The sequence below is a fragment of the Dendrobates tinctorius genome, unplaced genomic scaffold, assembly GCF_039654945.1.
Source record: "Dendrobates tinctorius isolate UK_male_01 unplaced genomic scaffold, ASM3965494v1 ptg000002l, whole genome shotgun sequence".
In the NCBI taxonomy this organism is placed as follows: domain Eukaryota; kingdom Metazoa; phylum Chordata; class Amphibia; order Anura; family Dendrobatidae; genus Dendrobates; species Dendrobates tinctorius.
In genome coordinates, this window is record NW_027361670.1 from 997317 (window position 1) to 1024387 (window position 27071).

The 27071-nt window shown below is 45.7% G+C and overlaps 1 protein-coding gene across 2 annotated transcripts in view; it reads right to left on the minus strand.

Annotated features, from left to right (window-relative positions):
• The window catches only part of EPHB4 (EPH receptor B4), a 75598-nt gene that overhangs the window by 18636 nt on the left and 29891 nt on the right, over positions 1 to 27071 (minus strand). For both annotated transcript variants that reach the window (XM_073573843.1, XM_073573809.1), the window contains exons 2-3: positions 3428 to 3504; positions 1155 to 1839 (exon numbers count right to left, since the gene is read on the minus strand). In XM_073573843.1, the coding sequence (XP_073429944.1) occupies positions 1155 to 1839; positions 3428 to 3504 (762 nt within the window). The remainder of the gene's footprint in view (positions 1 to 1154; positions 1840 to 3427; positions 3505 to 27071) is intronic.

The window sequence follows — 27071 nt, forward strand, 5'->3', positions numbered from 1 at the left end:
TGCGGATGGAGAAGGGGTAAGCGGTGGTGGTCTCTCCGATTCTGCGGATGGAGAAGGGGTAAGCGGTGGTGGTCTCTCCCATTCTGCGGATGGAGAAGGGAGAAGGGGTAAGCGGTGGTGGTCTCTCCCATTCTGCGGATGGAGAAGGGGTAAGCGGTGGTGGTCTCTCCCATTCTGCGGATGGAGAAGGGGTAAGCGGTGGTGGTCTCTCCCATTCTGCGGATGGAGAAGGGTTAAGCGAGCAGTGGTCTGATACTGGTGGAAGAAGGGTTAAGCAAGCAGTGGTCTCTGATACTGGTGGAAGAAGGGTTAAGCGAGCAGTGGTCTCTCTGATACTGGTGGAAGGGTTAAGTGAGCGGTGGTCTCTCTGATACTGGTGGAAGGGTTAAGTGAGCGGTGGTCTCTCTGATACTGGTGGAAGTAGGGTTAAGCGAGCAGTGGTCTCTCTGATACTGGTGGAAGGGTTAAGCGAGCAGTGGTCTCTCTGATACTGGTGGAAGTAGGGTTAAGCGAGCAGTGGTCTCTCTGATACTGGTGGAAGAAGGGTTAAGCGAGCAGTGGTCTCTCTGATACTGGTGGAAGGGTTAAGTGAGCGGTGGTCTCTCTGATACTGGTGGAAGAAGGGTTAAGCGAGCAGTGGTCTCTCTGATACTGGTGGAAGAAGGGTTAAGCGAGCAGTGGTCTCTGATACTGGTGGAAGAAGGGTTAAGCGAGCAGTGGTCTCTCTGATACTGGTGGAAGAAGGGTTAAGCGAGCAGTGGTCTCTCTGATACTGGTGGAAGAAGGGTTAAGCGAGCAGTGGTCTCTCTGATACTGGTGGAAGAAGGGTTAAGCGAGCTGTGTTTTCTCCGATTCTGTAGAGGGAGAGGGGTTAAGCAAGCGAACAGTTGTCTCAGGTTAGGAATAATTGCAGCCCCCTCCATACTTCCTGCTCGCTCCCCCTCCTCACATACCTGACATTCCAGGCCCCTTTTGTCTGTGACACCTCAGGAGCGTTGACAGTGCCCACCCTTCCCCCTCCAGTCGTACAAACCGGGCACCAGAGCATTATTGTGGCCTCTGTACCCACATACATGGAGATTAGGGCCTCATTGTAGGGGAGTCCCCTGTATACCATACGGGTGCCACGTGACGTTCGCTCTGCTCCTTTTTACCTGTGCACTTGGTACGACCATCTTTCTCTTCCCTTCCGGCCTCACAGACGCACTCGCCCGCTGCCGGTTTGGCCCATTCTCCATCCTCTCGACAATACATAATGGGCCGTCTTCCAAGGGAGCCCTCCGCTCCTTCCACGCAGCTGCCCTCTGCTGGCACCACTAGTCCTGCGGGCACCGTCTCTGGGAAACTGGCCAAGGAGGCCACCACTGCCGGGCACTTGCGATAGAACACCCGGACGGCGAGCACCGCCATGCAAGCCCCCTGATCCAAGAACGCCAAATAGAAACCGTTCTCCTTCAGAGGACCAAGACGTAAGGTCTTGATGTTGGAGCGCATGGGGGCTCCCTTCACTCGCCCGGTTTGCCGTGCCAGAGTGTCCGCTGCCACAGTGTCCACTTTGATCCAGGGATTTTCCATCCATTTTGGGAAATGGTCATCAGCGATGTCAGAGTTGGCTGGGTAGTAGTAGAGATTAAAGGTCTCCTTACAGGAGCGTCCCGCTCTGGCGATGGAGGCACACTCCATCATGGTGAACGTGATCTCGATGTAAACGTGGTGGGCAGGGCCTCGAGGGATGAAGCCAGTGCGCAGCCAGTTGTTTTGATCTGGAAGATGCGAGTTGCAGATCTCATAGGTGCGGACGGGCATGTTCTCCTCATCTATGCCTGACGACTCATCCCACTGCAAGAGAAAGACGATGTAACCATGAAAGTAGAGGAAATAAGAGCTGTGAAGACTACGGTGATTCAGAAGACGGGAGCGGAGCCCAAGACGGGAGCGGAGCCCAAGACGGGAGCAGAGCCCAAGACGGGAGCAGAGCCCAAGACGGGAGCGGAGCGGAGCTCAAGACGAAAGCGGAGCGGGAGCGGAGCCCAAGACGGGAGCGGAGCGGGAGCGGAGCCCAAGACGGGAGCGGAGCGGGAGCGGAGCCCAAGACGGGAGCGGAGCGGGAGCGGAGCCCAAGACGGGAGCGGAGCGGGAGCGGAGCCCAAGACGGGAGCGGAGCGGGAGCGGAGCCCAAGACGGGAGCGGAGCGGGAGCGGAGCCCAAGACGGGAGCGGAGCGGGAGCGGAGCCCAAGACGGGAGCGGAGCGGGAGCGGAGCCCAAGACGGGAGCGGAGCGGGAGCGGAGCCCAAGACGGGAGCGGAGCGGGAGCGGAGCCCAAGACGGGAGCGGAGCGGGAGCGGAGCCCAAGACGGGAGCGGAGCGGGAGCGGAGCCCAAGACGGGAGCGGAGCGGGAGCGGAGCCCAAGACGGGAGCGGAGCGGGAGCGGAGCCCAAGACGGGAGCGGAGCGGGAGCGGAGCCCAAGACGGGAGCGGAGCGGGAGCGGAGCCCAAGACGGGAGCGGAGCGGGAGCGGAGCCCAAGACGGGAGCGGAGCGGGAGCGGAGCCCAAGACGGGAGCGGAGCGGGAGCGGAGCCCAAGACGGGAGCGGAGCGGGAGCGGAGCCCAAGACGGGAGCGGAGCGGGAGCGGAGCCCAAGACGGGAGCGGAGCGGGAGCGGAGCCCAAGACGGGAGCGGAGCGGGAGCGGAGCCCAAGACGGGAGCGGAGCGGGAGCGGAGCCCAAGACGGGAGCGGAGCGGGAGCGGAGCCCAAGACGGGAGCGGAGCGGGAGCGGAGCCCAAGACGGGAGCGGAGCGGGAGCGGAGCCCAAGACGGGAGCGGAGCGGGAGCGGAGCCCAAGACGGGAGCGGAGCGGGAGCGGAGCCCAAGACGGGAGCGGAGCGGGAGCGGAGCCCAAGACGGGAGCGGAGCCCAAGACGGGAGCGGAGCCCAAGACGGGAGCGGAGCCCAAGACGGGAGCGGCGCACAAGACGGGAGCGGCGCACAAGACGGGAGCGGCGCACAAGACGGGAGCGGCGCATGAGCGGCGCACAAGACGGGAGCGGCGCCCAAGACGGGAGCGGCGCCCAAGACGGGAGCGGAGCCCAAGACGGGAGCGGAGCCCAAGACGGGAGCGGAGCCCAAGACGGGAGCGGAGCCCAAGACGGGAGCGGAGCCCAAGACGGGAGCGGCGCCCAAGATGAGGGAGATTCAGAAAACGAGGGTGGAGAACACAACGAGGGTGATTCAGAAGACGAGAGCTGAGCAGAAGACAAGACAGACAATGGTGACGCAGAAGAGACCAGGGGAGACGCAGGTCTCGCTATGTGGAATATGGCAGGTACATCAGGGGGTGCACACTTGGGACAAATTCTATGAGAGGAGAAATAGGGGACAGGAATGGGTAGAGAATAGAGCTCCATGAGGACAGCAGACATTACCTGGTCTTTGTCTTTCAGTTTGGGATATATTGTCCATCGGAGGTCAGAGGTCTCCTGCTTGGTGTTCATGAGGGTAACTGTAAAAAGCAGAAGAGGTCAGTACAAAGAGAGACCACCGTCCTCCCTCCCGACAGCCGAAGCCAATATACCTTCCTCTTGACAGTGTGTGTATGGTGTGGTAGTGCGTGCCCAGACCGTACTGCCTGAACCACGTGCGAAGAGGCGGTGCGCGCCCGGACCGCGTACGGAGGGGCGGTGCGCGCCCGGACCGCGTGCGGAGGGGCGGTGCGCGCCCGGACCGCGTGCGGAGGGGCGGTGCGCGCCCGGACCGCGTGCGGAGGGGCGGTGCGCGCCCGGACCGCGTGCGGAGGGGCGGTGCGCGCCCGGACCGCGTGCGGAGGGGCGGTGCGCGCCCGGACCGCGTGCGGAGGGGCGGTGCGCGCCCGGACCGCGTGCGGAGGGGCGGTGCGCGCCCGGACCGCGTGCGGAGGGGGGGTGCGCGCCCGGACCGCGTGCGGAGGGGGACTGCGCGCCCGGACCGCGTGCGGAGGGGGACTGCGCGCCCGGACCGCGTGCGGAGGGGGACTGCGCGCCCGGACCGCGTGCAGAGGGGGACTGCGCGCCCGGACCGCGTGCGGAGGGGGACTGCGCGCCCGGACCGCGTGCGGAGGGGAAGTGGGCGCCCGGGCCACGTGCGGAGGGGCAGTGCGCGCCCGGGCCACGTGCGGAGGGGCAGTGCGCGCCCGGGCCACGTGCGGAGGGGCAGTGCGCGCCCGGGCCACGTGCGGAGGGGCAGTGCGCGCCCGGGCCACGTGCGGAGGGGCAGTGCGCGCCCGGGCCACGTGCGGAGGGGCAGTGCGCGCCCGGGCCACGTGCGGAGGGGCAGTGCGCGCCCGGGCCACGTGCGGAGGGGCAGTGCGCGCCCGGGCCACGTGCGGAGGGGCAGTGCGCGCCCGGGCCACGTGCGGAGGGGCAGTGCGCGCCCGGGCCACGTGCGGAGGGGCAGTGCGCGCCCGGGCCACGTGCGGAGGGGCAGTGCGCGCCCGGGCCACGTGCGGAGGGGCAGTGCGCGCCCGGGCCACGTGCGGAGGGGCAGTGCGCGCCCGGGCCACGTGCGGAGGGGCAGTGCGCGCCCGGGCCACGTGCGGAGGGGCAGTGCGCGCCCGGACCACGTGCGGAGGGGCAGTGGGCGCCCGGAACACGTGCGGAGGGGCAGTGGGCGCCCGGACCACGTGCGGAGGGGCAGTGGGCGCCCGGACCACGTGCGGAGGGGCAGTGCGCGCCCGGACCACGTGCGGAGGGGCAGTGCGCGCCCGGACCACGTGCGGAGGGGCAGTGCGCGCCCGGACCACGTGCGGAGGGGCAGTGCGCGCCCGGACCACGTGCGGAGGGGCAGTGCGCGCCCGGACCACGTGCGGAGGGGCAGTGCGCGCCCGGACCACGTGCGGAGGGGCAGTGCGCGCCCGGACCACGTGCGGAGGGGCAGTGCGCGCCCGGGCCACGTGCGGAGGGGCAGTGCGCGCCCGGGCCACGTGCGGAGGGGCAGTGCGCGCCCGGGCCACGTGCGGAGGGGCAGTGCGCGCCCGGGCCACGTGCGGAGGGGCAGTGCGCGCCCGGGCCACGTGCGGAGGGGCAGTGCGCGCCCGGGCCACGTGCGGAGGGGCAGTGCGCGCCCGGGCCACGTGCGGAGGGGCAGTGCGCGCCCGGGCCACGTGCGGAGGGGCAGTGCGCGCCCGGGCCACGTGCGGAGGGGCAGTGCGCGCCCGGGCCACGTGCGGAGGGGCAGTGCGCGCCCGGGCCACGTGCGGAGGGGCAGTGCGCGCCCGGGCCACGTGCGGAGGGGCAGTGCGCGCCCGGGCCACGTGCGGAGGGGCAGTGCGCGCCCGGGCCACGTGCGGAGGGGCAGTGCGCGCCCGGGCCACGTGCGGAGGGGCAGTGCGCGCCCGGGCCACGTGCGGAGGGGCAGTGCGCGCCCGGGCCACGTGCGGAGGGGCAGTGCGCGCCCGGGCCACGTGCGGAGGGGCAGTGCGCGCCCGGGCCACGTGCGGAGGGGCAGTGCGCGCCCGGGCCACGTGCGGAGGGGCAGTGCGCGCCCGGGCCACGTGCGGAGGGGCAGTGCGCGCCCGGGCCACGTGCGGAGGGGCAGTGCGCGCCCGGGCCACGTGCGGAGGGGCAGTGCGCGCCCGGGCCACGTGCGGAGGGGCAGTGCGCGCCCGGGCCACGTGCGGAGGGGCAGTGCGCGCCCGGGCCACGTGCGGAGGGGCAGTGCGCGCCCGGGCCACGTGCGGAGGGGCAGTGCGCGCCCGGGCCACGTGCGGAGGGGCAGTGCGCGCCCGGGCCACGTGCGGAGGGGCAGTGCGCGCCCGGGCCACGTGCGGAGGGGCAGTGCGCGCCCGGGCCACGTGCGGAGGGGCAGTGCGCGCCCGGGCCACGTGCGGAGGGGCAGTGCGCGCCCGGGCCACGTGCGGAGGGGCAGTGCGTGCCCGGGCCACGTGCGGAGGGGCAGTGCGCGCCCGGCCACGTGCGGAGGGGCAGTGCGCGCCCGGGCCACGTGCGGAGGGGCAGTGCGCGCCCGGACCACGTGCGGAGGGGCAGTGCGCGCCCGGACCACGTGCGGAGGGGCAGTGCGCGCCCGGACCACGTGCGGAGGGGCAGTGGGCGCCCGGACCACGTGCGGAGGGGCAGTGCGCGCCCGGACCACGTGCGGAGGGGCAGTGCGCGCCCGGACCACGTGCGGAGGGGCAGTGCGCGCCCGGACCACGTGCGGAGGGGCAGTGCGCGCCCGGACCACGTGCGGAGGGGCAGTGCGCGCCCGGACCACGTGCGGAGGGGCAGTGCGCGCCCGGACCACGTGCGGAGGGGCAGTGCGCGCCCGGACCACGTGCGGAGGGGCAGTGCGCGCCCGGACCACGTGCGGAGGGGCAGTGCGTGTCCGGTGTGCCAGCTGCTTGCTGTATACAGTGATAAGGAATGGAAAGCCGAGATACGGCAGATGGGTAAATATTGACTTGTGATCACCGCGCGGCTGGGAGAGCGTACAATAGCAAGGGCACAGTCAGTGCCGAGGACGGTACTGTGACATCCCTGCTCTATAAAAACGTGATCAAAGATGGCCAGGAGAAAGGGGGTTAATAGTCCTACCTTACAGAGTAGTGCAGATTTACAGGCAGAACAGGGTAACATCCAGTGACTCCGCCTACTGGACCCCCGAAGATGGCGACTGCTGACCCATCAACTAGTGGTTATACAGGAAGGACTGTTACAGGGCAGGAGTGTGTGGGCCACAATATAGACTGAAAGGAAAGTATGTGCCCCCCACATCCAGCTCAGGCTTCACTTTCCTCATTTACATCCATAGACATTAATATGGAGGAAAGTAATATGGCCGCCCTTCTCCTCAGTGTGATATAGTAATATATATAGTAATATGGCCGCCCTTCTCCTCAGTTTGATATAGTAATATTGCCGCCCTTCTCCTCAGTGTGATATAGTAATATATATAGTAATATTGCCGCCCTTCTCCTCAGTGTGATATAGTAATATATATAGTAATATGGCCGCCCTTCTCCTCAGTGTGATATAGTAATATATATAGTAATATGGCCGCCCTTCCTCAGTGTGATATAGTAATATATATAGTAATATGGCCGCCCTTCTCCTCAGTGTGATATAGTAATATATATAGTAATATGGCCACCCTTCTCCTCAGTGTGATATAGTAATATATATAGTAATATGGCCGCCCTTCTCCTCAGTGTGATATAGTAATATATAAAGTAATAAGGCCGCCCCTCTCCTCAGTGTGATATAGTAATATGGCCGCCCCTCTCCTCAGTGTGATATAGTAATATATATAGTAATATGGCTGCCCTTCTCCTCAGTGTGATATAGTTATATATATAGTAATATGGCCGCCCTTCTCCTCAGTGTGATATAGTAATATATATAGTAATATGGCCGCCCTTCTCCTCAGTGTGATATAGTAATATATATAGTGATATGGCCGCCCTTCTCCTCAGTGTGATATAGTAATATATAAAGTAATAAGGCCGCCCCTCTCCTCAGTGTGATATAGTAATATGGCCGCCCTTCTCCTCAGTGTGATATAGTAATATATATAGTAATATGGCCGCCCTTCTCCTCAGTGTGATATAGTAATATATATAGTAATATGGCCGCCCTTCTCCTCAGTGTGATATAGTAATATATATAGTAATATGGCCGCCCTTCTCCTCAGTGTGATATAGTAATATATATAGTAATATGGCCGCCCTTCTCAGTGTGATATAGTAATACATAAAGTAATATGGCCGCCCCTCTCCTCAGTGTGATATAGTAATATATATAGTAATATGGCCGCCCTTCTCCTCAGTGTGATGTAGTAATATATATAGTAATATGGCCGCCCTTCTCCTCAGTGTGATATAGTAATATATATACTAATATGGCCACCCTTGTCCTCAGTGTGATATAGTTATATAGTAATATGGCAGCCCTTCTCCTCAGTGTGATATAGTAATATATATAGTAATATGGCCGCCCTTCTCCTCAGTGTGATATAGTAATATATATAGTAATATGGCCGCCCTTCTCCTCAGTGTGATATAGTAATATATATAGTAATATGGCCGCCCTTCTCCTCAGTGTGATATAGTAATATATATAGTAATATGGCCGCTCTACTCCTCAGTATGATATAGTAATATATATAGTAATATGGCTGCCTTTCTCCTCAGTGTGATATAGTAATATATATAGTAATATGGCCGCCCTTATCCTCAGTGTGATATAGTAATATATATATAGTAATATGGCCGCCCTTCTCCTCAGTGTGATATAGTATTATATATAGTAATATGGCCGCCCTTCTCCTCAGTGTGATATAGTAATATATATAGTAATATGGCCGCCCTTCTCCTCAGTGTGATATAGTAATATGGCCGCTCTACTCCTCAGTGTGATATAGTTATATATATAGTAATATGGCCGCCCTTCTCCTCAGTGTGATATAGTAATGTATATAGTAATATGGCCGCCCTTCTCCTCAGTGTGATGTAGTAATATATATAGTAATATGGCCGCCCTTCTCCTCAGCGTGATGTAGTAATATACATAGTAATATGGCCGCCCTTCTCCTCAGTGTGATGTACTAATATATATAGTAATATGGCAGCCCTTCTCCTCAGTGTGATATAGTAATATATATACTAATATGGCCGCCCTTCTCCTCAGTGTGATATAGTAATATATATAGTAATATGGCCGCCCTTCTCCTCAGTGTGATATAGTAATATATATAGTAACATGGCCGCCCTTCTCCTCAGTGTGATATAGTAATATATATAGTAATATGGCCACCCTTCTCCTCAGTGTGATATAGTAATATATATAGTAACATGGCCGCCCTTCTCCTCAGTGTGATATAGTAATATATATAGTATTATGGCCGCCCTTCTCCTCAGTGTGATATAGTAATATATATTCTAATATGGCCGCCCTTCTCCGTGTGATGTAGTAATATATATATAGTAATATGGCGGCCCTTATCCTCAGTGTGATATAGTAATATATATATAGTAATATGGCCGCCCGTCTCCTCAGTGTGATATAGTAATATATATAGTAATATGGCCGCTCTGCTCCTCAGTGTGATATAGTAATATATATAGTAATATGGCCGCCCTTCTCCTCAGTGTGATATAGTAGTATATATAGTAATATGGCCGCCCTTCTCCTCAGTGTGATATAGTAATATATATAGTAATATGGCCGCCCTTCTGCTCAGTGTGATATAGTAATATATATACTAATATGGCCGCCCTTCTCCTCAGTGTGATATAGTAATATATATAGTAATATGGCCGCCCCTCTCCTCAGTGTGATATAGTAATATATATAGTAATATGGCCGCCCTTCTCCTCAGTGTGATATAGTAATATATAAAGTAATAAGGCCGCCCCTCTCCTCAGTGTGATATAGTAATATGGCCGCCCTTCTCCTCAGTGTGATATAGTAATATATATAGTAATATGGCCGCCCTTCTCCTCAGTGTGATATAGTAATATATATAGTAATATGGCCGCCCTTCTCCTCAGTATGATATAGTAATATATATAGTAATATGGCTGCCCTTCTCCTCAGTGTGATATAGTAATATATATAGTACTATGGCCGCCCTTCCCCTCAGTGTGATGTAGTAATATATATAGTAATATGGCCACCCTTCTCCTCAGTGTGATATAGTAATATATATACTAATATGGCTGCCCTTCTCCTCAGTGTGATATAGTTATATAGTAATATGGCCGCCCTTCTCCTCAGTGTGATATAGTAATATATATAGTAATATGGCCGCCCTTCTCAGTGTGATATAGTAATATATATAGTAATATGGCCGCCCTTCTCCTCAGTGTGATATAGTATTATATATAGTAATATGGCCGCCCTTCTCCTCAGTGTGATATAGTAATATATATAGTAATATGGCCGCCCTTCTCCTCAGTGTGATATAGTAATATATATAGTAATATGGCCGCCCTTCTCCTCAGTGTGATATAGTAATATATATAGTAATATGGCCGCTCTACTCCTCAGTATGATATAGTAATATATATAGTAATATGGCTGCCTTTCTCCTTAGTGTGATATAGTAATATATATAGTAATATAGCCGCCCTTCTCCTCAGTGTGATATAGTAATATATATAGTAATATGGCCGCCCTTCTCCTCAGTGTGATGTAGTAATATATATATAGTAATATGGCTGCCCTTCTCCTCAGTGTGATATAGTAATATATATACTAACATGGCCGCCCTTCTCCTCAGTGTGATATAGTAATATATATAGTAATATGGCCGCTCTACTCCTCAGTATGATATAGTAATATATATAGTAATATGGCTGCCCTTCTCCTCAGTGTGATATAGTAATATATATAGTAATATGGCCGCCTTCTCCTCAGTGTGATGTAGTAATATATATATAGTAATATGGCCGCCCTTCTCCTCAGTGTGATATAGTAATATATATAGTAATATGGCTGCCCTTCTCCTCAATGTGATATAGTAATATATATAGTAATATGGCCGCCCTTCTCCTCAGTGTGATATAGTAATATATATAGTAATATGGCCACCCTTCTCCTCAGTGTGATGTAGTAATATATATAGTAATATGACCGCCCTTCTCCTCAGTGTGATGTAGTAATATATATAGTAATATGACCGCCCTTCTCCTCAGTGTGATGTAGTAATATATATAGTAATATGACCGCCCTTCTCCTCAGTGTGATATAGTAATATATATAGTAATATGGCTGCCCTTCTCCTCAGTGTGATATAGTAATATATATAGTAATATGACCGCCCTTCTCAGTGTGATATAGTAATATATATAGTAATATGGCTGCCCTTCTCCTCAGTGTGATATAGTAATATATATAGTAATATGACCGCCCTTCTCCTCAGTGTGATATAGTAATATATATAGTAATATGGCCGCCCTTCTCCTCAGTGTGATAGTAATATATATAGTAATATGGCCGCCCTTCTCCTCAGTGTGATGTAGTTATATATAGTAATATGGCCGCCCTTCTCCTCAGTGTGATGTAGTAATATATATAGTAATATGACCGCCCTTCTCCTCAGTGTGATATAGTAATATATATAGTAATATGGCTGCCCTTCTCCTCAGTGTGATATAGTAATATATATAGTAATATGGCTGCCCTTCTCCTCAGTGTGATATAGTAATATATATAGTAATATGACCGCCCTTCTCCTCAGTGTGATATAGTAATATTTATAGTAATATGGCCGCCCTTCTCCTCAGTGTGATATAGTAATATATATACTAATATGGCCGCCCTTCTCAGTGTGATATAGTAATATATATATAGTAATATGGCCGCTCTTCTCCGTGTGATGTAGTAATATATATAGTAATATGGCCGCCCTTCTCCTCAGTGTGATATAGTAATATATATAGTAATATGGCCGCCCTTCTCTTCAGTGTGATATAGTAATATATATAGCAATATGGCCACTCTACTCCTCAGTGTGATATAGTAATATATATAGTAATATGGCCGCCCTTATCCTCAGTGTGATATAGTATTATATATAGTAATATGGCCGCCCTTCTCCTCAGTGTGATATAGTAATATATATATAGTAATATGGCCGCCCTTCTCCTCAGTGTGATATAGTAATATATATAGTAATATGGCTGCCCTTCTCCTCAGTGTGATATAGTAATATATATAGTAATATGGCCGCCCTTCTCCTCAGTGTGATGTAGTAATATATATAGTAATATGACCGCCCTTCTCCTCAGTGTGATGTAGTAATATATATAGTAATATGGCTGCCCTTCTCCTCAGTGTGATATAGTAATATATATAGTAATATGGCTGCCCTTCTCCTCAGTGTGATATAGTAATATATATAGTAATATGACCGCCCTTCTCCTCAGTGTGATATAGTAATATATATAGTAATATGGCCGCCCTTCTCCTCAGTGTGATATAGTAATATATATACACTAATATGGCCGCCCTTCTCCTCAGTGTGATATAGTAATATATATACTAATATGGCCGCCCTTCTCAGTGTGATATAGTAATATATATACTAATATTGCCGCCCTTCTCCTCATTGTGATATAGTAATATATATAGTAATATGGCTGCCCTTCTCCTCAGTGTGATATAGTAATATATATAGTAATATGGCCGCCCTTCTCCTCAGTGTGATAGTAATATATATAGTAATATGGCCGCCCTTCTCCTCAGTGTGATATAGTAATATATATAGTAATATGGCCGCTCTTCTCCTCAGTGTGATATAGTAATATATATAGTAATATGGCCGCCCTTCTCCTCAGTGTGATATCGTAATATATATAGTAATATGTCCACCCTTCTCCTCAGTGTGATATAGTAATATATATAGTAATATGGCCGCCCTTCTCCTCAGTGTAATAGTAATATATATAGTAATATGGCCGCCCTTCTCCTCAGTGTGATATAGTAATATATATAGTAATATGGCCGCCCTTCTCCTCAGAGTGATATAGTAATATATATAGTAATATGGCCGCCCTTCTCCTCAGTGTGATATAGTAATATATATAGTAATATGGCCGCCCTTCTCCTCAGTGTGAAATAGTAATATATATACTAATATGGCCGCCCTTCTCCTCAGTGTGATATAGTAATATATATATAGTAATATGGCCGCCCTTCTCCTCAGTGTGATGTAGTAATATATATAGTAATATGGCCGCCATTCTCCTCAGCGTGATGTAGTAATATACATAGTAATATGGCCGCTCCTCTCCTCAGTGTGATATAGTAATATATATATAGTAATATGGCCGCCCTTCTCCTCAGCGTGATATAGTAATATATATAGTAATATGGCCGCCCTTCTCTCCTCAGTGAGATATAGTAATATATATAGTAATATGGCCGCCCTTCTCCTGAGTGTGATATAGTAATATATATATAGTAATATGGCCGCCCTTATCCTCAGTGTGATATAGTAATATATATAGTAATATGGCCGCCCTTCTCCTCAGTGTGATATAGTATTATATATAGTAATATGGCCACCCTTCTCAGTGTGATATAGTAATATATATAGTAATATGGCCGCCCTTCTCCTCAGTGTGATATAGTAATATGGCCGCTTTACTCCTCAGTGTGATATAGTAATATATATAGTGATATGGCCGCCCTTCTCCTCAGTGTGATATAGTTATATATATAGTAATATGGCCGCCCTTCTCCTCAGTGTGATATAGTAATATATATAGTAATATGACCGCCCTTCTCCTCAGTGTGATATAGTAATATGGCCGCCCTTCTCCTCAGTGTGATGTAGTAATATATATAGTAATATGGCTGCCCTTCTCCTCAGTGTGATATAGTAATATATATACTAATATTGCCGCCCTTCTCCTCAGTGTGATATAGTAATATATATAGTAATATGGCTGCCCTTCTCAGTGTGATATAGTAATATATATACTAATATGGCCGCCCTTCTCAGTGTGATATAGTAATATATGTATAGTAATATGGCCGCCCTTCTCCTCAGTGTGATGTAGTAATATATATAGTAATATGGCCGCCCTTCTCCTCAGTGTGATGTAGTAATATATATAGTAATATGGCCGCCCTTCTCCTCAGTGTGATATAGTAATATATATACTAATATGGCCGCCCTTCTCCTCAGTGTGATATAGTAATATATAGTAATATGGCCGCCCTTCTCCTCAGTGTGATGTAGTAATATATATAGTAATATGGCCGCCCTTCTCCTCAGTGTGATATAGTAATATATATACTAATATGGCCGCCCTTCTCCTCAGTGTGATATAGTAATATATATACTAATATGGCCGCCCTTCTCCTCAGTGTGATATAGTAATATATATATAGTAATATGGCCGCTCTACTCCGTGTAATGTAGTAATATATATAGTAATATGGCCGCCCTTCTCCTCAGTGTGATATAGTAATATATATAGTAATATGGCCGCCCTTCTCTTCAGTGTGATATAGTAATATATATAGTAATATGGCCGCTCTACTCCTCAGTGTCATATAGTAACATATATAGTAATATGGCCGCCCTTCTCCTCAGTGTGATATAGTAATATATATATATATATATATATATATATAGTAATATGGCCGCCCTTCTCCTCAGTGTGATATAGTTATATATATATATAGTAATATGGCCGCCCTTCTCCTCAGTGTGATATAGTAATATATATATAGTAATATGGCCGCCCTTCTCCTCAGTGTGATATAGTAATATATATAGTAATATGGCCGCCCTTCTCCTCAGTGTGATATAGTAATATATATAGTAATATAGCTGCCCTTCTGCTCAGTGTGATATAGTAATATATATAGTAATATGGCCGCTCCTCTCCTCAGTGTGATATAGTAATATATATAGTAATATGGCCGCCCTTCTGCTCAGTGTGATATAGTAATATATATAGTAATATGGTCGCCCTTCTCCTCAGTGTGATATAGTATTATATATAGTAATATGGCCGCTCTTCTCCTCAGTGTGATATAGTAATATATATATAGTAATATTGCCGCCCTTCTCCTCAGTGTGATGTAGTAATATATATATAGTAATATGGCCGCCCTTCTCCTCAGTGTGATATAGTAATATATATAGTAATATGGCCGCCCTTCTCCTCAGTGTGATATAGTAATATATATACTAATATGGCCGCCCTTCTCCTCAGTGTGATACAGTAATATATATAGTAATATGGCCGCCCTTCTCCTCAGTGTGATATAGTAATATATATACTAATATGGCCGCCCTTCTCCTCAGTGTGATATAGTAATATATATAGTAATATATATAGTAATATAGCCGCCCTTCTGCTCAGTGTGATATAGTAATATATATAGTAATATGGTCGCCCTTCTCCTCAGTGTGATATAGTATTATATATAGTAATATGGCCGCTCTTCTCCTCAGTGTGATATAGTAATATATATAGTGATATGGCCGCCCTTCTCCTCAGTGTGATATAGTTATATATATAGTAATATGGCCGCCCTTCTCCTCAGTGTGATATAGTAATATATATAGTAATATGACCGCCCTTCTCCTCAGTGTGATATAGTAATATGGCCGCCCTTCTCCTCAGTGTGATGTAGTAATATATATAGTAATATGGCTGCCCTTCTCCTCAGTGTGATATAGTAATATATATACTAATATTGCCGCCCTTCTCCTCAGTGTGATATAGTAATATATATAGTAATATGGCTGCCCTTCTCAGTGTGATATAGTAATATATATACTAATATGGCCGCCCTTCTCAGTGTGATATAGTAATATATGTATAGTAATATGGCCGCCCTTCTCCTCAGTGTGATGTAGTAATATATATAGTAATATGGCCGCCCTTCTCCTCAGTGTGATGTAGTAATATATATAGTAATATGGCCGCCCTTCTCCTCAGTGTGATATAGTAATATATATACTAATATGGCCGCCCTTCTCCTCAGTGTGATATAGTAATATATATAGTAATATGGCCGCCCTTCTCCTCAGTGTGATGTAGTAATATATATAGTAATATGGCCGCCCTTCTCCTCAGTGTGATATAGTAATATATATACTAATATGGCCGCCCTTCTCCTCAGTGTGATATAGTAATATATATACTAATATGGCCGCCCTTCTCCTCAGTGTGATATAGTAATATATATATAGTAATATGGCCGCTCTACTCCGTGTAATGTAGTAATATATATAGTAATATGGCCGCCCTTCTCCTCAGTGTGATATAGTAATATATATAGTAATATGGCCGCCCTTCTCTTCAGTGTGATATAGTAATATATATAGTAATATGGCCGCTCTACTCCTCAGTGTCATATAGTAACATATATAGTAATATGGCCGCCCTTCTCCTCAGTGTGATATAGTAATATATATATATATATAGTAATATGGCCGCCCTTCTCCTCAGTGTGATATAGTAATATATATATATATAGTAATATGGCCGCCCTTCTCCTCAGTGTGATATAGTAATATATATATATATATAGTAATATGGCCGCCCTTCTCCTCAGTGTGATATAGTAATATATATATAGTAATATGGCCGCCCTTCTCCTCAGTGTGATATAGTAATATATATAGTAATATGGCCGCCCTTCTCCTCAGTGTGATATAGTAATATATATAGTAATATAGCTGCCCTTCTGCTCAGTGTGATATAGTAATATATATAGTAATATGGCCGCTCCTCTCCTCAGTGTGATATAGTAATATATATAGTAATATGGCCGCCCTTCTGCTCAGTGTGATATAGTAATATATATAGTAATATGGTCGCCCTTCTCCTCAGTGTGATATAGTATTATATATAGTAATATGGCCGCTCTTCTCCTCAGTGTGATATAGTAATATATATATAGTAATATTGCCGCCCTTCTCCTCAGTGTGATGTAGTAATATATATATAGTAATATGGCCGCCCTTCTCCTCAGTGTGATATAGTAATATATATAGCAATATGGCCGCCCTTCTCCTCAGTGTGATATAGTAATATATATACTAATATGGCCGCCCTTCTCCTCAGTGTGATACAGTAATATATATAGTAATATGGCCGCCCTTCTCCTCAGTGTGATATAGTAATATATATACTAATATGGCCGCCCTTCTCCTCAGTGTGATATAGTAATATATATACTAATATGGCCGCCCTTCTGCTCAGTGTGATATAGTAATATATATACTAATATGGCCGCCCTTCTCCTCAGTGTGATACAGTAATATATATAGTAATATGGCCGCCCTTCTCCTCAGTGTGATATAGTAATATATATACTAATATGGCCGCCCTTCTCCTCAGTGTGATATAGTAATATATATAGTAATATAGCCGCCCTTCTGCTCAGTGTGATATAGTAATATATATAGTAATATGGTCGCCCTTCTCCTCAGTGTGATATAGTAATATATATACTAATATGGCCGCCCTTCTCCTCAGTGTGATATAGTAATATATATAGTAATATAGCCGCCCTTCTGCTCAGTGTGATATAGTAATATATATAGTAATATGGTCGCCCTTCTCCTCAGTGTGATATAGTAATATATATAGTAATATGGTCGCTCTTCTCCTCAGTGTGATATAGTAATATATATAGTAATATACACTCACTGGCCACTTTATTAGGTACACCTGTCCAACTGTGTGGTAAGACTTAATTTCTAATCAGCCAATCACATGGCGGCAACTCAGTGCATTTAGGCATGTAGACATGGTCAAGACAATCTCCTGCAGTTCAAACCGAGCATCAGTATGGGGAAGAAAGGTGATTTGAGTGCCTTTGAACGTGGCATGATTGTTGGTGCCAGAAGGGCTGGTCTGAGTATTTCAGAAACTGCTGATCTACTGGGATTTTCACGCACAACCATCTCTAGGGTTTACAGAGAATGGTCCGAAAAAGAAAAAAAATCCAGTGAGCGGCAGTTCTGTGGCCGGAAATGCCTTGTTGATGCCAGAGGTCAGAGGAGAATGGGCAGACTGGTTCGAGCTGATAGAAAGGCAACAGTGACTCAAATTGCCACCCGTTACAACCAAGGTGGCCAGAAGAGCATCTCTGAACGCACAGTGCGTCGAACTTTGAGGCAGATGGGCTACAGCAGCAGAAGACCACACTGGGTACCACTCCTCTCAGCTAAGAACAGGAAACTGAGGCTACAATTTGCACAAGCTCATCGAAATTGGACAGTAGAAGATTGGAAAAACGTTGCCTGGTCTGATGAGTCTCGATTTCTGCTGCGACATTCGGATGGTAGGGTCAGAATTTGGCGTAAACAACATGAAAGCATGGATCCATCCTGCCTTGTATCAACGGTTCAGGCTGGTGGTGGTGGTGTCATGGTGTGGGGAATTTTTTCTTGGCACTCTTTGGGCCCCTTGGTACCAATTGAGCATCGTTGCAACGCCACAGCCTACCTGAGTATTGTTGCTGACCATGTCCATCCCTTTATGACCACAATGTACCCAACATCTGATGGCTACTTTCAGCAGGATAATGCGCCATGTCATAAAGCTCGAATCATCTCAGATTGGTTTCTTGAACAGGACAATGAGTTCACTGTACTCAAATGGCCTCCTCAGTCACCAGATCTCAATCCAATAGAGCATCTTTGGGATGTGGTGGAACGGGAGATTCGCATCAGGGATGTGCAGCCGACAAATCTGCGCCAACTGTGTGATGCCATCATGTCAATATGGTCCAAAATCTCTGAGGAATGCTTCCAGCACCTTGTTGAATCTCTGCGACGAAGAATTGAGGCAGTTCTGAAGGCAAAAGGGGGTCCAACCCCTTACTAGCATGGTGTACCTAATAAAGTGGCCAGTGAGTGTATATATAGTAATATTGCCGCCCTTCTCCTCAGTGTGATGTAGTAATATATATATAGTAATATGGCCGCCCTTCTCCTCAGTGTGATGTAGTAATATATATAGTAATATGGCCGCCCTTCTCCTCAGTGTGATATAGTAATATATATAGTAATATGGCCGCCCTTCTCCTCAGTGTGATATAGTAATATATATACTAATATGGCCGCCCTTCTCCTCAGTGTAATGTAGTAATATATATAGTAATATGGCCGCCCTTCTCCTCAGTGTGATATAGTAATATATATACTAATATGGCCGCCCTTCTCCTCAGTGTGATATAGTAATATATATATAGTAATATGGCCGCTCTTCTCCGTGTGATGTAGTAATATATATAGTAATCTGGCCGCCATTCTCCTCAGTGTGATATAGTAATATATATAGTAATATGGCCGCCCTTCTCTTCAGTGTGATATAGTAATATATATATAGTAATATGGCCACGCTACTCCTCAGTGTGATATAGTAATATATATAGTAATATGGCCGCCCTTATCTTCAGTGTGATATAGTATTATATATAGTAATATGGCCGCCCTTCTCCTCAGTGTGATATAGTAATATACATAGTAATATGGCCGCCCTTCTCCTCAGTGTGATATAGCAATATATATAGTAATATGGCCGCTCCTCTCCTCAGTGTGATATAGTAAAATATATAGTAATATGACCGCCCTTCTCCTCAGTGTGATATAGTAATATATATAGTAATATGGCCGCCCTTCTCCTCAGTGTGATGTAGTAATATATATATATATATAGTAATATGGCTGCCCTTCTCCTCAGTGTGATATAGTAATATATATACTAATATTGCCGCACTTCTCCTCATTGTGATATAGTAATATATGTAGTAATATGGCTGCCCTTCTCCTCAGTGTGATATAGTAATATATATAGTAATATGGCCGCCCTTCTCCTCAGTGTGATAGTAATATATATAGTAATATGGCCGCCCTTCTCCTCAGTGTGATATAGTAATATATATAGTAATATGGCCGCCCTTCTCCTCAGTGTGATATAGTAATATATATAGTAATATGGCCGCCCTTCTCCTCAGTGTGATATAGTAATATATATAGTAATATGGCCGCTCTTCTCCTCAGTGTGATATAGGAATATATATAGTAATATGGCCGCCCTTCTCCTCAGTGTGATATAGTAATATATATATAGTAATATGGCCACCCTTCTCCTCAGTGTGATATAGTAATATATATAGTAATATGGCCACCCTTCTCCTCAGTGTGATGTAGTAATATATATAGTAATATGGCCGCCCTTCTCAGTGTGATATAGTATTATATATAGTAATATGGCCGCCCTTCTCCTCAGTGTGATATAGTATTATATATAGTAATATAGCCGCCCTTCTCCTCAGTGTGATATAGTAATATACATAGTAATATGGCCGCCCTTCTCCTCAGTGTGATATAGTAATATGGCCGCTCCTCTCCTCAGTGTGATATAGTAATATATATAGTAATATGGCCGCCCTTCTCTCCTCAGTGAGATATAGTAATATATATAGTAATATGGCCGCCCTTCTCCTGAGTGTGATGTAGTAATATATATAGTAATATGGCCGCCCTTCTCCTCAGTGTGATATAGTAATATATATAGTAATATGGCCGCCCTTCTCTCCTCAGTGAGATATAGTAATATATATAGTAATATGGCCGCCCTTCTCCTGAGTGTGATGTAGTAATATATATAGTAATATGGCCGCCCTTCTCAGTGTGATATAGTAATATATATAGTAATATGGCCGCTCCTCTCCTCAGTGTGATATAGTAATATATATATAGTAATATGGCCACCCTTCTCCTCAGTGTGATGTAGTAATATATATAGTAATATGGCTGCCCTTCTCCTCGGTGTGATATAGTAATATATATACTAATATTGCTGCCCTTCTCCTCAGTGTGATATAGTAATATATATATAGTAATATGGCTGCCCTTCTCCTCAGTGTGAAATAGTAATATATATACTAATATGGCCGCCCTTCTCCTCAGTGTGATATAGTAATATATATATAGTAATATGGCCGCCCTTCTCCTCAGTGTGATGTAGTAATATATATAGTAATATGGCCGCCATTCTCCTCAGCGTGATGTAGTAATATACATAGTAATATGGCCGCTCCTCTCCTCAGTGTGATATAGTAATGTATATATAGTAATATGGCCGCCCTTCTCCTCAGCGTGATATAGTAATATATATAGTAATATGGCCCCCCTTCTCTCCTCAGTGAGATATAGTAATATATATAGTAATATGGCCGCTCCTCTCCTCAGTGTGATATAGTAATATATATATATAGTAATATGGCCGCCCTTTTCCTCAGTGTGATATAGTAATATATATAGTAATATGGCCGCCCTTCTCCTCAGTGTGATATAGTATTATTTATAGTAATATGGCCGCCCTTCTCAGTGTGATATAGTAATATATATAGTAATATGGCCGCCCTTCTCCTCAGTGTGATATAGTAATATATATAGTGATATGGCCACCCTTCTCCTCAGTGTGATATAGTTATATATATAGTAATATGGCCGCCCTTCTCCTCAGTGTGATATAGTAATATATATAGTAATATGACCGCCCTTCTCCTCAGTGTGATATAGTAATATGGCCGCCCTTCTCCTCAGTGTGATGTTGTAATATATATAGTAATATGGCTGCCCTTCTCCTCAGTGTGATATAGTAATATATATACTAATATTGCCGCCCTTCTCCTCAGTGTGATATAGTAATATAAATAGTAATATGGCCGCTCTTCTCAGTGTGATATAGTAATATATATACTAATATGGCCGCCCTTCTCCTCAGTGTGATATAGTAATATATATATAGTAATATGGCCGCCCTTCTCCTCAGTGTGATGTAGTAATATATATATAGTAATATGGCCGCCCTTCTCCTCAGCGTGATGTAGTAATATATATAGTAATATGGCCGCCCTTCTCCTCAGCGTGATGTAGTAATATATATAGTAATATGGCCGCCCTTCTCCTCAGTGTGATGTAGTAATATATATAGTAATATGGCCGCCCTTCTCCTCAGTGTGATGTAGTAATATATATAGTAATATGGCCGCCCTTCTCCTCAGTGTGATATAGTAATATATATACTAATATGGCCGCCCTTCTCCTCAGTGTGATATAGTAATATATACACTCACTGGCCACTTTATTAGGTACACCATGCTAGTAAGGGGTTGGACCCCCTTTTGCCTTCAGAACTGCCTCAATTCTTCGTGGCAGAGATTCAACAAGGTGCTGGAAGCATTCCTCAGAGATTTTGGACCATATTGACATGATGGCATCACACAGTTGGCGCAGATTTGTCGGCTGCACATCCCTGATGCGAATCTCCCGTTCCACCACATCCCAAAGATGCTCTATTGGATTGAGATCTGGTGACTGAGGAGGCCATTTGAGTACAGTGAACTCATTGTCATGTTCAAGAAACCAATCTGAGATGATTCGAGCTTTATGACATGGCGCATTATCCTGCTGAAAGTAGCCATCAGATGTTGGGTACATTGTGGTCATAAAGGGATGGACATGGTCAGCAACAATACTCAGGTAGGCTGTGGCGTTGCAACGATGCTCAATTGGTACCAAGGGGCCCAAAGAGTGCCCAGAAAAAATTCCACACACCATGACACCACCACCACCAGCCTGAACCGTTGATACAAGGCAGGATGGATCCATGCTTTCATGTTGTTTACGCCAAATTCTGACCCTACCATCCGAATGTCGCAGCAGAAATCGAGACTCATCAGACCAGGCAACGTTTTTCCAATCTTCTACTGTCCAATTTCGATGAGCTTGTGCAAATTGTAGCCTCAGTTTCCTGTTCTTAGCTGAGAGGAGTGGTACCCAGTGTGGTCTTCTGCTGCTGTAGCCCATCTGCCTCAAAGTTCGACGCACTGTGCGTTCAGAGATGCTCTTCTGCCTACCTTGGTTGTAACGGGTGGCAATTTGAGTCACTGTTGCCTTTCTATCAGCTCGAACCAGTCTGCCCATTCTCCTCTGATCTCTGGCATCAACAAGGCATTTCCGGCCACAGAACTGCCGCTCACTGGATTTTTTTTCTTTTTCGGACCATTCTCTGTAAACCCTAGAGATGGTTGTGCGTGAAAATCCCAGTAGATCAGCAGTTTCTGAAATACTCAGACCAGCCCTTCTGGCACCAACAATCATGCCACGTTCAAAGGCACTCAAATCACCTTTCTTCCCCATACTTTGAACTGCAGGAGATTGTCTTGACCATGTCTACATGCCTAAATGCACTGAGTTGCCGCCATGTGATTGGCTGATTAGAAATTAAGTCTTACCACACAGTTGGACAGGTGTACCTAATAAAGTGGCCAGTGAGTGTATATAGTAATATGGCCGCCCTTCTCCTCAGTGTGATATAGTAATATATATAGTAACAAGGCCGCCCTTCTCCTCAGTGTGATATAATAATATATATACTAATATGGCCGCCCTTCTCCTCAGTGTGATATAGTAATATATATACTAATATGGCCGCCCTTCTCCTCAGTGTGATATAGTAATATATATATAGTAATATGGCCGCCCTTCTCCTCAGTGTGATGTAGTAATATATATAGTAATATGGCTGCTCTTCTCCTCAGCGTGATGTAGTAATATACATAGTAATATGGCCGCTCCTCTCCTCAGTGTGATATAGTAATATATATACTAATATGGCCGCCCTTCTCCTCAGCGTGATATAGTAATATATATAGTAATATGGCCGCCCTTCTCTCCTCAGTGAGATATAGTAATATATATAGTAATATGGCCGCCCTTCTCCTGAGTGTGATGTAGTAATATATATAGTAATATGGCCGCCCTTCTCAGTGTGATATAGTAATATATATAGTAATATGGCCGCTCCTCTCCTCAGTGTGATATAGTAATATATATAGTAATATGGCCGCCCTTATCCTCAGTGTGATATAGTAATATATATAGTAATATGGCGGCCCTTCTCCTCAGTGTGATATAGTATTATATATAGTAATATGGCCGCCCTTCTCAGTGTGATATAGTAATATATATAGTAATATGGCCGCCCTTCTCCTCAGTGTGATATAGTAATATGGCCGCTCTACTCCTCAGTGTGATATAGTAATATATATAGTGATATGGCCGCCCTTCTCCTCAGTGTGATATAGTAATATATATAGTAATATGACCGCCCTTCTCCTCAGTGTGATATAGTAATATATATAGTAATATGACCGCCCTTCTCCTCAGTGTGATATAGTAATATGGCCGCCCTTCTCCTCAGTGTGATGTAGTAATATATATAGTAATATGGCTGCCCTTCTCCTCAGTGTGATATAGTAGTATATATACTAATATTGCCGCCCTTCTCCTCAGTGTGATATAGTAATATATATAGTAATATGGCCGCCCTTCTCCTCAGTGTGATATAGTAATATATATAGTAACATGGCCGCCCTTCTCCTCAGTGTGATATAGTAATATATATACTAATATGGCCGCCCTTCTCCTCAGTGTGATATAGTAATATATATACTAATATGGCCGCCCTTCTCCTCAGTGTGATATAGTAATATATATACTAATATGGCCGCCCTTCTCCTCAGTGTGATATAGTAATATATATACTAATATGGCCGCTCTTCTCCTCAGTGTGATATAGTAATATATATACTAATATGGCCGCCCTTCTCCTCAGCGTGATATAGTAATATATATAGTAATATGGCCGCCCTTCTCTCCTCAGTGAGATATAGTAATATATATAGTAATATGGCCGCCCTTCTCCTGAGTGTGATGTAGTAATATATATAGTAATATGGCCGCCCTTCTCAGTGTGATATAGTAATATATATAGTAATATGGCCGCTCCTCTCCTCAGTGTGATATAGTAATATATATAGTAATATGGCCGCCCTTATCCTCAGTGTGATATAGTAATATGGCGGCCCTTCTCCTCAGTGTGATATAGTATTATATATAGTAATATGGCCGCCCTTCTCAGTGTGATATAGTAATATATATAGTAATATGGCCGCCCTTCTCCTCAGTGTGATATAGTAATATGGCCGCTCTACTCCTCAGTGTGATATAGTAATATATATAGTGATATGGCCGCCCTTCTCCTCAGTGTGATATAGTTATATATATAGTAATATGGCCGCCCTTCTCCTCAGTGTGATATAGTAATATATATAGTAATATGACCGCCCTTCTCCTCAGTGTGATATAGTAATATGGCCGCCCTTCTCCTCAGTGTGATGTAGTAATATATATAGTAATATGGCTGCCCTTCTCCTCAGTGTGATATAGTAGTATATATACTAATATTGCCGCCCTTCTCCTCAGTGTGATATAGTAATATATATAGTAATATGGCCGCCCTTCTCCTCAGTGTGATATAGTAATATATATACTAATATGGCCGCCCTTCTCCTCAGTGTGATATAGTAATATATATACTAATATGGCCGCCCTTCTCCTCAGTGTGATATAGTAATATATATACTAATATTGCCGCCCTTCTCCTCAGTGTGATATAGTAATATATATAGTAATATGGCTGCCCTTCTCCTCAGTGTGATATAGTAATATATATACTAATATTGCCGCCCTTCTCCTCAGTGTGATATAGTAATATATATAGTAATATGGCCACCCTTCTCCTCAGTGTAATATAGTAATATATATACTAATATTGCCGCCCTTCTCCTCAGTGTGATATAGTAATATATATAGTAATATGGCTGCCCTTCTCCTCAGTGTGATATAGTAATATATATACTAATATGGCCGCCCTTCTCCTCAGTGTGATATAGTAATATATATAGTAATATGGCTGCCCTTCTCCTCAGTGTGATATAGTAATATATATACTAATATTGCCGCCCTTCTCCTCAGTGTGATATAGTAATATATATAGTAATATGGCCGCTCTTCTCCTCAGTGTGATATAGTAATATATATACTAATATGGCCGCCCTTCTCCTCAGTGTGATATAGTAATATATATATAGTAATATGGCCGCCCTTCTCCTCAGCGTGATGTAGTAATATATATAGTAATATGGCCGCCCTTCTCCTCAGTGTGATATAGTAATATATATACTAATATGGCCGCCCTTCTCCTCAGTGTGATATAGTAATATATATAGTAATATGGCCGCTCTTCTCCTCAGCGTGATGTAGTAATATATATACTAATATGGCCGCCCTTCTCCTCAGTGTGATATAGTAATATATATAGTAATATGGCCGCTCTTCTCCTCAGCGTGATGTAGTAATATATATACTAATATGGCCGCCCTTCTCCTCAGTGTGATATAGTAATATATATAGTAATATGGCCGCCCTTCTCCTCAGTGTGATATAGTAATATATATAGTAATATGGCCGCTCTTCTCCTCAGTGTGATATAGTAATATATATACTAATATGGCCGCCCTTCTCCTCAGTGTGATATAGTAATATATATAGTAATATGGCCGCTCTTCTCCTCAGCGTGATGTAGTAATATATATAGTAATATGGCCGCCCTTCTCCTCAGCGTGATGTAGTAATATACATAGTAATATGGCCGCCCTTCTCCTCAGTGTGATGTAGTAATATATATAGTAATATGGCCGCCCTTCTCCTCAGTGTGATATAGTTATATATATAGTAATATGGCCGCCCTTCTCCTCAGTGTGATATAGTAATATATATAGTAATATGGCCGCCCTTCTCCTCAGTGTGATATAGTAATATATATAGTAATATGGCCGCCCTTATCCTCAGTGTGATATAGTAATATATATAGTAATATGGCCGCCCTTCTCCTCAGTGTGATATAGTAATATATAGTAATATGGCTGCCCTTCTCCTCAGTGGTGATATAGTAATATATATAGTAATATGGCCGCCCTTCTCCTCAGTGTGATATAGTAATATATAGTAATATGGCCGCCCTTATCCTCAGTGTGATATAGTAATATATATAGTAATATGGCCGCCCTTATCCTCAGTGTGATATAGTAATATATATAGTAATATTGCCGCCCTTCTCCTCAGTGTGATATAGTAATATATATAGTAATATGGCCGCCCTTATCCTCAGTGTGATATAGTAATATATATAGTAATATGGCTGCCCTTATCCTCAGTGTGATATAGTAATATATATAGTAATATGGCCGCCCTTCTCCTCAGTGTGATATAGTTATATATATAGTAATATGGCCGCCCTTCTCCTCAGTGTGATATAGTAATATATATAGTAATATGGCCGCCCTTCTCCTCAGTGTGATATAGTAATATATATAGTAATATGGCCGCCCTTATCCTCAGTGTGATATAGTAATATATATAGTAATATGGCCGCCCTTCTCCTCAGTGTGATATAGTAATATATAGTAATATGGCTGCCCTTCTCCTCAGTGGTGATATAGTAATATATATAGTAATATGGCCGCCCTTCTCCTCAGTGTGATATAGTAATATATAGTAATATGGCCGCCCTTATCCTCAGTGTGATATAGTAATATATATAGTAATATGGCCGCCCTTATCCTCAGTGTGATATAGTAATATATATAGTAATATTGCCGCCCTTCTCCTCAGTGTGATATAGTAATATATATAGTAATA